At 45.6% G+C, this 12,038-nt stretch overlaps 1 protein-coding gene across 1 annotated transcript in view; it reads left to right on the top strand.

Annotated features, from left to right (window-relative positions):
- The window catches only part of CSMD1 (CUB and Sushi multiple domains 1), a 1,664,412-nt gene that overhangs the window by 1,422,092 nt on the left and 230,282 nt on the right, over window positions 1–12,038 (top strand). Inside the window, 3 exon segments of the mRNA XM_032468715.1 lie at window positions 8,299–8,481; window positions 9,596–9,922; window positions 10,893–11,087. Of these exon segments, the coding sequence (XP_032324606.1) occupies window positions 8,299–8,481; window positions 9,596–9,922; window positions 10,893–11,087 (705 nt within the window).

Consider the following 12,038-nt stretch of genomic DNA (forward strand, 5'->3'; position numbering starts at 1 on the left):
GTAGTGTTACAGCATCTTTCGCGTAGCAGATGCCCCTGGATCTCCGTGGAAGGTGTGCCATGGGGGAAAGGATGAGATGTTTATATATATATATGCGTGTATGTGTACAGACATTTTTGTGTAGCGTTCTGGCTGCAGGGCTGTGTCTCCGTTTGCCTTGAGTGCTCATTAAACGTTCACGGTGCATGGTATGAACATGGCTTCTAGGCCCCCAGTCAGTCCAGTAGAAGTTGTTTGGGACTTTTTTTAACATGTGTAATATTTTAAAAATCTAAATGAGTAAAAAAAAAAAAGTCTACTTCAATGGTAGATGTCAGGCACTAGAAGAATAATGCCTATTTTCTCATGGGGTTCAAGGGAAGAAACATCGATCCTCTTGCCAGGTAATGTGATTTGACCAAAGGGCTAGGTTATTGACTGAATTAAGGCTTAATTTCACTGCCAGCTGTTAAAACTATAAAAAAAATTTTTTTATTGAAGTAGAGTTGATTTTCAATGTTGTGTTAGTTTCTGGTGTACAGCGTAGTGGTTCAGTTATACACATATATATTCTTTTTCATTATGGGCTGTCACAGGATATTGAATACAGTTCCCTGTGCTGTGCGGTAGGACCTTGTTGTTTATCTATTCTGTATATAGTAGTTAGTATCTGCAAATCCCAAACTCCTAATTTATCCCTTCCGTCTTCCCCCCTTATGACCATAAGTTTGTCTTCTGTGTGGAAATCTTACTGTGTTAGTTCAGACCTCTCTGAGGGCGTGTGCAGCCGTGTGGTTTACCAGCTCAGCTCATCAGCAGGTGCTAACATCACGCCCTGACAGCAAGTGGTTCAGCACACAAACACCGCCTCTGTTTGAGGCAACTGGTCCCCTAAAGAGGGTTTTGTTTTGTTTTGTTTTGTTTTTTTGTTTGTTTGTTTTGGTTTGTTTTGGTTTTTTTTTTTGGTTTTTTTTGTTTTATTGAGAGGAACTCTTGTTTTATTTCTGAATTTGATTAAAATTAGTTGGTTGAAAAAATGAAATACTTTACATTTCCACGGATTTGGGAAAAACCCTTGCAGAAGAGATCAACGTAGGGCACAGAAGTTTTATGAGCACCATTATTTTGCAGGACCTGTTGTGAATATTAGATTTGCAGAATATGGCCTAGTAAATTGTTCCATATCTAGAAGATCTGAATTATGCATATCTTCTCATAAATAGTATTGATGGGAAAACGCTCCCATGGGGTGTAAAATAATCTCCACATTCAAGACTCAATTAGTACCAAGTCATTTCTTTTTCCTTCATCTTTATTGAACATTTTCACCACGTGGCTACAGAACTCTTCATTTTGAGTCTTTCAGAATACGTCTGTAGGAGCTGTTGACTGGTTAAACATCAGCAGCAGCACTTAGCTCCTGCAGTTGCTTCTAATTAGCTAAGCCCACGGAGAGGCAGAGGTCATCTCCTTGTTGTCTGCACCTTGGCTCTTAAGAAAGGGAGACTTGCTGTCTTCATTTCCAAGTCTTCGGCCTGAACTCTTGTCCAGTTTCCTTTGTGGTGTTTTACGACTTGGAACAAAGGGAGGCCTGCCATATCCAACGCACAGGGAAGTCTGGGCACGTTCTGTTTGGCTCCCCCGGTGTTTCCACAGGCGACGCGGCCAGTGACGCAGGGCCTGCCTCCCGGGTGCCAGGCCGCTCCCTGCGAGCCGCGAGGCGTAGTGCAGGCAGCTCAGTGCATGCTTTCTCCTGTTTACAAAAGCGTGTACGCTTACACGTTTTAAAAAGGCTGCCATAGTGTCTCACCTTGAAGCAGGCAGAGACAAGGAATGAAAACAATGTATTTTTGCCTGTGTCGTCATCTGTCCTGTTGTTTAACAAGGAGAAGCTGCCTCAAGTGACATGAAGAGTGAGCCACAGCAGCTCCCTGAGAGAGCTGGATGCCCCCAGCTCACCTTCCCTTAAACTGACTTGAAAAGTGATGGTCCTCGTTCAAAAAACGTTGAAGTCAAAGGATGCTCTCAGATACTCACGAGTCAGCTGTTTGCTGTGTGAGGTCTAATCTACAGAGCAGAGTAACTTCTCATATTAAATTAGATGATGATCAAGAAGTGATCTAGCTCATGTGAGGTGTGGGAGGGAACTCGGGGGAGCAGTGTGAGCCTCACAGAGAGTAAAACCCTGCGTCCAGCAGAGGCCCAGCTTCCTAGAAGCAGCAAGTGCCCTGCTGTTAGACTTGCTGCTACTTAAGGGAAAACGTGAGAGAGAGGAAGGTACACATTTGGAAAATGCTGTCAATGATAGTTTTAGTTACCTGCAATCATCTGCTTTGATATATTTCACAAATGATTGAAGATATTGTCAGAGCAGTTCCAGTTTGCTGTTTCTCATTCTGCATAGACGGAGGTTCAGAGTGACACACTTCTACTTGAGATAAAAATCTCTTGCTCTAAGTGAGTCCATCAGTTAGATTGCAGATAACGACACTCGGCAGTGTTTGTCTCCAGACACTGAACTCTTCTGTGTTTCGGCCAGTTCAGTATTGACAGGTCCTAGTGACCGAGGCTCACTGTCACAGGTGCACGTGTGCAGGTGCTGTAGTCTTACCCTGGTTACATGTGCATCTTTTGGACAGAAAGAGAAAGCCCGGCTGAACGCAGTCAGTTTTCCCCCACTGTTTATATTGAGGGCAGAAGGCGCTGAACAGCTTCAGAAACGGAAACGTGGGCCCTCTTGTTCCCCCTGTGGGACAGGGCATCTTCAACAGGACGGGAATTACTGCTAAAGCCACTTACGACCCAGGCAGCGCTGCCCTTGTCACTGTCATGGGAGTTCGCGGCTACATGCACTTTCCTTTGTGCTACTGTTATCTGAACGTCAGGAGACATTTTTTTAAAAAATATATCCATTTTCATTTTTTTGACTAATATGAACCATTCCATCCTAATGGGAATGGCAGAGGAAGTGGTGTCATGTTACATCTCAAGAACACACACATTTTTCTTTTTATTTACAATGATGAGAATCTTTTTGTGTCCAAATTATGATATTCAGGTGGCATTTTGCATTATTAAGAACTCTGGGATTTAAACATATCTGGTGATTTTCAGTTTGCAGGACTTACTGTCTTTCTCGACGCTGAGATGGTGCCGTCTTTGCCTTTTCTGTTGATTATTCAGTCACAGAGAGCATGCGAATTCTCAGTGGTTTTTTTGTTGTTGGTGTGCAAAGGTGTAATACCTTCAGATATTTTTAAAGAATCCTTTCAATCCATGCACACGATGCTGGATGTAATAGAAGGCTCCATAACCCACGCCTGAAAGTGGGATTGGAATTGTGACCAAGGGGTCCAGGCCCCAAATTTCAGAGTGTGGCTAACTTCTCAACCAAAATTGTAGGGAAAATGTGTTTTAAAATATTTCTATGTATTTGTTTATATATATCTATATATATAATTTTTCTAGAATATTTTAGATGCAAAGAGAAATTCCAGGGACAGTACAGAGCTCCCATGTGCCCCACACCTGGTTTTTCCGGTCATTAGTGTCTTATATTAATATAATGCATTTATCACAACATCTCCAAATAGCACCATGTTGGCCTTAGAGTTTCAGGATATGAAATATAAGGAGACAAAATTCTGTCCATGGCATTTCTGAATTACTTACTGATTAGCAGTTAATTCAACATTGCATTCCCAGATAAATACTTGCAATACAGACATCCTGTGTTGCCAAATTAGGATAAAGCCATATGCTCAGACGAAATGACATTACCATATAAGATGAAATGCTTAACAAGAACACATGCCTGCATTGACCGTGTGCCAGCTCTTCAGAGGTGATCTAATGAAGCACCTGTGGGCAAAGCCAAGCTTCTTCTCCGGAAGCAATTGTGGGCTTGCTCTAATGCACAGATAATTGGATAATCAAGTGCCCAAATGTTGTGCCTAATTGTAGAGCAAAGTTGACAAAATTAGCCTAGAAAAAGGCTTAAATTATGCATAGCTAACTGCCCATTTCAATCCAAAAATAATCTTTGCAAAGTAGACACAAGCTGTCTTAGTAGCTCCAGTAAACCTAGAATGTTTATCTTTAGTTTCACATAGTGAATGTTATTTCGTAACGCTTAGCAGAGAAACTAAACATCCACCATCTATCTTAGTAACGCAGATACGGGGTGTGTGTCTCTAAGCAGTGGGAGTTCCTATCTGTGAGAAAAATTGGCTGTGAAACACGCTTGGAGGAAGCAGTGAGTGTATGTTCTAGGGCCACTAACTAAAAGCACGTGAGATACTGTCAGAAATGCTAGCTTTCATTTTGGTGCAGTTAACGTCACCTGAGAGGAGCGGGGAGCTAACAAGGCAGATAATTTATTAAGCCTGCTCCTTGGTCTCTAAAATTAAAACTCACTCATTTTTTCTTGCCCCTCTCTCTGGTCTTTATGGCTGGCCACCCAGCCATGACAGCACAAATGGACGAGAAGCCAGCCGGTGAAGAACACCTGTGAATTGTCACCTAGCCCAGCAGAAGACGCCTTGTTCCCACCCGTCTTTATGGCAGAAAATAGAGAATAAAGAAGTCAGGAAATAGCTTGATTCATGACACACTCAGGCATTCTCTTATTTTTTTATCTAATCTATTTTTTTTCTGCCTATGTGAAAATTGTTCTAGTAATACATTTTCTCTAAAACAGCATTTTATTTTATTGTTCTAAAATTGTTTAACTCTCAATTTATTCCCCAAACGAGTTTATTTACCAAAACTTATTTGTATTTTTTCCCTGAACAGTAAACACAAAATAACACGATTTTTAAACACCATACCAGCTAACAGTGCCAAACATATTAACAACGACTTTGTGTTTGAGAGGGGATTTCGTTCCCATCGACATGGTGTCTTTGGCAGGAACTGCGTTGTTTCTAACTTGGCTAGCGTTTTCTGGCAGCTGTTGTGGATGGACTCTGCGATGCTACTTTACAAGCATGATTTTCCTGTGCTTTCCTCCATGGGGACTCTGGGAAGTGCTAATGTTACATTTCCAGAATCCTTCAGAGGTAGGAATGGTCACCAACAAGGCACAGAGAGATGTAACAAGACACTAGGTAAGGCCTCTGGGAAAGGTCTTTTTAGAGAAAGAGTCCCACTGGCTGCCCTTGTTGGTGACTTTGACTCTCTGCTTTCTTTCTACCTGGAGACCCAGCAGCCACTTTGTGCTGTGAGACCACAACCCTCGGCACATTCAGGGCGATGGGAGATAACAGTGAAGAGACAGGGTTCTTACTTACCTGACCCACTGGCCTGTTTTGCACACCCCACATCCATCCTGACTGTTACGTGAGGAAAATGAAATACTCATTAATTGAAGCCAGAGTTCGTTGAACTGTTTAGTTACTAGCAGCCAAATGCAATCCTGATACTGTGTGAAACCCAGTTCACACCGACAGTGACGCCTTTAAACCGCCCTGTGGAGGAGAGAGCAGTCGTGCTTGGAGATAACGTAGCTGCTTCGTGCCGGTTTAATTTACTGGTGGGTTCATCACACACACTGAATCATTTCCATGTGATTACTTAAAAACAGGCATATACAGTCAGTCCACTTGGGGGTCTCTTGCTGTGCATGAATCTTTGCTTTAGTCCAAATTAAGGACCGTTATTGGGAAACCACTCCAAGCTTCCCTTTGATAGCACACGTGGTTATGTATTTACTTGTGGAATGTTTGTTACCAGGGGCTATAAATGGTCTAGATCAGTGATTATTTTTTTTTTTTTTTTAGGATGCCCTCTCCAGATCCACGTTCTAGGGCTGACGTGGTCTAGGAAGTCTGTTTGCTGGGAAAAGGGAGTGATAGTTCTGAATGTTCGTTGTTCAGACCTTGTACTTCCCTAGCAGGTAGCCCTGCTGGGTGCTGTACCTAAGTGGGTTCCGGGCTTTCTCACCATGAAAACTTCAGCTTCTCAGCCCTTCTCCTCGGACCCGGGAATGCCTCGAGTCTGAGTTCGGCACTGTCCGCTTTGAAAACTGTTTCTTCCCTCCTCCCTCAACCCTGTTCTTCACAGTGTGGCTGAGTGGCCCACCAGGAAATATTAGATAGTTTAGACCCTAGAATTTGGGATTGGTAGGGGTGGGGCTCCCTGGGTGACTGTGATGTGTGTGTAAGTTTAAACCACTGATGGAGACAGAAGGCAGGGGCCCAGGCAAAAGAAAGCTCTGTGTAACTTTGCTGGAATGAGGGGCACCTCGTTCTCTGCAGATGCAATGGTTAGTCTCTCAGTCTCAAAGCTTCTGATCAACCAGGAAAGACAATAACAATACAGAAGCATCTCAGAGATTCTCAGATCTGGTGCCTCCTGAAATCGAGGGGCCGGTAATGCTGGGTCTTCATTAAGAGTTTGGAAATTAAAATTGAAAAGAAGAAGAGGGCGGAGAAGACCATGTCATTAAGGAATGGTGGGGTGGTGGTAGCCACCGACCGGCCCATCGCTTGTCTTGTCCCCGAGTCGGGTGTCCCCCCTGGATGCTGCGCTTGGCTGAGTTGCTCTGGACCCGGTCAAGCTGCCGGGTGACCATGACTGCTGCAGCACCAACGCAGACCTTTTCTACGTGACCTGCAGGATGAGCACTCAGGGCTGGACACAAAATACGTGGAAGTTCGTCTTGTTTCCCTTTGGCTACTTATTTTTACCTTAAGGACATTTTATGTTTAGTATTCACTCCAGAATGTCTTCGATGAGACAGATGTCTCCCTGGGTGCCCTCAGATGGTTGTCCATCCGTCCATTCAAAGTACTGGACTGTGGACTTCCTGAAGGTCATAACTCACTCTTGGTCCCAGCACAGGATATGCTCCGCAATTTTTTTTGGGGGGGGAAAAGATCAAAGAGAATGATAAACCGAGTTTCCATGGTTACTAAATGAAAGCTCTGTGGATGGAACCTAGATTGTCAGTCTGATACCTTTTCGCCTAGAGCACAGGGCCACCAAGCACATGCAGATGGGTCGGCAGAATCTTCACAGTAACCTAGGATTGGAGTTCTTGGCAGCAGAGAAGCTAAAACCAACAGAGCTGATAATCTGGATTCAGTGAACACCACATCTTTCATGGAAGGGGGGACCGCTGCACGCCCTGCACTCTCAGCCCTAGCGTCAGAAAGACCTCGTCCACAGTCGCACTGTGTGTCTGCAACCATGTTCTTTCTGAGCGCTCTGCTCTGAGTTCCCTGACTCAGTGAATATAGAAAGTGGTATTACCCAAAATGCCGCAATGTATTTCACTCTCAGAAGTTATGAACGTCAGCATCACAGAGGCAGAAAGGAACTTCTAGAAGCCTGAGCTGCATTGATAATCATCATAATGGCCGACAGTTCGAGCCCTACACGCTGGGCACTTGCGTGAACGACCCGGTTTAGGCCTCACGGCTGCTCCGTGAGGTAGGAAGTACTAAGCTGAGGATGTGAAAGTGGAGACTCTTCAGGACTAAACTGCCTCCTCCTCCACCCGTTGCCCTGTAACCCTGTGACCACCTTCACTTGGCTTCAGACTACCTAACATCACCTCAGAAAGCGTTACTGGTTCCCTCCGTGTGATGTAAGCCCCGAGCGCGCAGGAGCTGTGTCTCGTTTGTCCGCCAACCTCATTACCTAGAACAGAGCCTGAAGCTTAGGTGGCCCTGAAAAAATATTTTTGTATGAATAAATGAGTAACATACTTTAGGTGATACGTTCAGTGTCCTTAACGTTTAAGATGGAGGAAAGTTGAAATACATGGACGGTTTTGTATTTGTATCCACTTTTCATTACAATCATGTTTTAATGAAAATTGGCTTGATTCTGCATATTTTCTTTTCATCCAAAGACCACAAATATATTCATTTTGTTTTCATAAATGAGTTTTAACATTAATTTAAGGGAAAGAATATTCAAATTAATATACTGATTTAAATATCCAGTAGGAAGTGAACTACATTACTTGTGTTTTTCATTAAAAAACACATCGATTAAAACAAAACGTGTTTACCCTTTAACGGCGGCGATGACGGAGAGCAGGTGGGGGCGCCGCGAAGACGCGCCTGCCAGTTGTAGCACTTGCGCCGTCCACACGCCGTTAGCCTTGTGCAGCCCTTGAAAGACCGTGAGTTACGTACCTTGCTCTTGTGTTTAACTTACTCCTTTTTTCCTAGATCTTACAAACAGACGACCTGAGCATCCTTTAGAAACTGTTTATGGACGTGATGCAGAAATAAACCATCGTTCCTTTTCTAAATTGTTGAAATGTCTATGGTCTATTTTCTAATGGTTCGTCTTTCCATTTTTCAGAAATTGAGAAGGGGGGATGTGGGGACCCGGGCGTCCCTGCCTACGGGAAGCGGACGGGCAGCAGTTTCCTCCACGGAGACACGCTCACTTTCGAGTGCCAGGCGGCCTTCGAGCTGGTGGGGGAGAGAGTGATCACGTGCCAGCAGAACAACCAGTGGTCCGGCAACAAGCCCAGCTGCGTGTGTGAGTGCTGCGCCTGGACTCGGGCCTGCTCTGGGGCTCCTGGAGAGCGGGGGAAGGGCGGGGTGGGCGCTGAGGGCAGCAGCTCTGAGCACCCCCCACCCAGGGAGGGCGTTCCCCAACACCACCTGTCCTGCTTTCTTGGCTGATTTAAAACCGATCAGTGATGTTATGTCCATTGAGAAGATGTCGCTGAGAGCTTTTCTCTAGACAGACCCTGACCTAGAGTGTCCCTTCCGTCCGGAGGGGCTGATGCCGGGCTGTGTGGGCCATCAGTAGGTCCCGGGGTCTCTGTGACCCAGTGATGTCCCCTGACACTTGCACGCAGGCTGTGAGCATGGCCATGCTGTCACTTTCGATTTCAATGGGAGAACCGCCTGCTTCCTCAGAAGGGTTTTTAACAAGTAGAGAAGGACTTCGTAGCCAGTTGGAAAGCAGGATTTTTTGGCAACTAAATAATAGCAGTGGCTGGGAAACATGAAATTATGTGGAATAATAAGCAAATCCACAGCCTAGAAATAAGTCCAACAGATACTCCCTCCAAAAAGAAAGAACACATGTGCAAATGAGTTTTGAGTGCACATTGAGTGAATATTCCAAGAGACTTTTATGTTGTCCACCCAGGACATGATCAGATTTTATGTTATTATTCAATCATTGTTATCCTGTAAATAATAATAAAAAAACTGGATAACTTGGAAAAGTGCACTTTAAAGGCAAACTTAAAATATGAATTGAAAAGTTGCCATAGAAGACTGCCCAGAACCAGTGCTGTTTTCTGGGAAGTGCTCCCAAGGTGCAGGCAGACTTTCCTGCATTGGTGTTTGCTCTTCTGAAGGCACCAAGTTGTAACTAGGAATTTTAACATCTGCCGTGAGTTTGGGTCAGCTTGACAGGACCGTTTCTGAACCACGCCTACACTTGATTACATGTGGGCTCGGCTTGCTCTCTGTGAAATGAGGTATTCTGTTGAGAAGAGAGGAAACATCATGGTCCAGAATTGCCCTTACTGGGCAACAGCTGGGCGACCCCAGGCTCCTGCAGGGACGGGCTACCTTTCCTCGTCCTTGGCAGGTAGGCAGCTCACGGCTGTTGGAAAACACATTTGTCTTCGCAGTTTCGTGTTTCTTCAACTTCACGGCGTCGTCAGGGATCATCCTCTCACCAAACTACCCGGAAGAGTACGGGAACAACATGAACTGCGTCTGGCTGATTATTTCTGAGCCGGGCAGCAGAATTCACCTCATCTTCAACGATTTCGATGTGGAGCCCCAGTTTGACTTCCTGGCAGTCAAAGACGACGGGGTACCAGACATCACGGTCCTGGGCACGTTCTCTGGCAACGAGGTGCCCTCCCAGCTGGCCAGCAGCGGGCATGTCGTCCGCTTGGAGTTCCAGTCGGATCACTCCACCACCGGCCGGGGGTTCAACATCACCTACACCAGTGAGTGCCTGTGCCCCGGCCATGCCTGCATCCTCCCCATTCATGTGGCGTGACGCTGGATGTCAGGGCCGACACTCAGGGCTTTATAGTCGTAATTCACACAATGACATAGCACCGTCCAGAGGACCGAGAAGACCCCTCACTCCAGTTGGGTTGGGGTCTTGATCCCCCTGAGAGAAGACTGGGTCTCTCACGTGACTTTTCTCTCTGGCTTTCCTGCCTTCCTTCCCTCCATCTGCCTGTGTGTCCCCAAGGCAACACAATAGAGTAGCAGAAAGGATTGAGGCACTTGGGGTCAGGGGCCATGGATTCGAATTCCTGCCCTTGTGTGCATGTAGTGAATTTTGATAAGACAACTAACTTTCCTCTGCTTCAGTTTCCTCATCTGTATAATAGGTTGTGTTTGAAAGCATCTGCTTACACTGCATTGTTGAGGGAATGAAGTCAGAGAACAATATTCAGTATGACTTACAATTTACTGACTGCCCACTTCTCTTAGGATCTGCTTAAGGTCTTCCAGGTGCTATTTCATTTAAAGCCTCACTAACTGGCGTAGAGGCTTCCTGCTTCCCTGCTGTCAGTAAAGGTGACCAGGCTCAGGGCACCAGATCAGCGAGGTAACCTGCTTCGGGGCAGGCGGTGAACACAGAGCCCGATGCTAACCTAGATACGTTGGAACCAAATGCTTTCTACCTTCCACTGAAACTTCTATGTTTTTCTTGGTGAAAAAGCGCTTTCAGACTGTGAAGCGCCACGTGCACAGCGTGATGTCTGTTCATCCATCTGTCTTCTCTTTCTGTCTCTCTAGACATGGAGACTGTTCACTGAATGTATGTATTTATCTTTAAAAATATAGCTGAAATTTAGGAAAATAAATTGCTTTATAGCTGATTCTGTTTTCTCTTTTAGTACACAGTATTAATACTCAAATAATTTTTATCCTAATTACACTTTTCCTCTTTCTTTCCAGCGTTTGGTCAAAACGAGTGTCACGACCCCGGCATCCCCATAAACGGCCGGCGCTTTGGTGACCGGTTCCTGCTTGGGAGCTCCGTCTCCTTCCACTGTGATGACGGCTTTGTCAAGACACAGGGCTCGGAGTCCATCACTTGTGTCCTGCAGGACGGGAACGTCGTCTGGAGCTCCACCGTGCCCCGCTGCGAAGGTGCGCCCTGACTCTCCTTCGAAGCGGTGCCTCTGACCTAGAGAACAGACAGTCACCTGCCTTGGTTCCCTAGGCTGCCGTGAGCAGGCACTGCAGAACAGAGGCCTCGACAGGAGAAGTGTGTTTTCTCACAGTCCTGAGGCTGGAGATCCAGGCGCCGGCAGGGCTGGCCCCCTGCAGCTGGGAGGGGGGTCTGCTCCGGGCCCCTCTCCCCGCCCTGGTGTTTGCTCAGCAGTCTTGGGGTTCTCTTGGCTCACAGAGGTATCACCCCCGCCTTCTCCATGTGGGAATGTCTGTGCCGGAATTCCCCCCTTTCTAAGGACACCAGTCCCGTTGGACTACAGCCCGCTTTAGGGACCTCATCTTGTCATGTGTGCAGCAGCCTTATTTCACACGAGGTCGCATTCTGGGGTGCTGGGGTTAGGAATCAAAAATACGGCTTTGGAAGTGGAGGGCGTACTTCAACTCATAGCAGCAACATGATTTTCAGTGAACTGTTTTGTCGCCCTTAATGCCGATGACGTAAATACTGCCCAACGAATTTTCTTCTTGACGTTTCCACTCCGGTTACCTGTGTCAGAAAACTAAAGGGGAAAAAATTAAGGAAGCTATTACCTTTAATGTTTACTCAGGTTAAAAAAATAGAGAGTATATACTCAAAACCTCCCTATCAGAACGGTCCATGCATAATGAGCTAAGAAAAGCTTTTTTTAAAAAAAAGTATCTCCAGTAAATACCAAAAAAATACAGATTTTTAAAGTAAAAGAAGACAGTTTTAGAGCAATTTAAGGCTCACAACAAAATTGAGAAGGTACAGAAATGTCCCACAAATGTCCTGCTCCCGCACATGCACAGCCCCCAGTATTAATGTCCCCACCAGATGGTACGTTGGTCACAGTTGTTTTGTTTTTTAATATTCACAAACAGTTTAGTAAGATGTATGTGGCCAAT

This window comes from Camelus ferus, chromosome 26 (assembly GCF_009834535.1).
Source record: "Camelus ferus isolate YT-003-E chromosome 26, BCGSAC_Cfer_1.0, whole genome shotgun sequence".
NCBI classification, from domain to species: Eukaryota; Metazoa; Chordata; class Mammalia; order Artiodactyla; family Camelidae; genus Camelus; species Camelus ferus.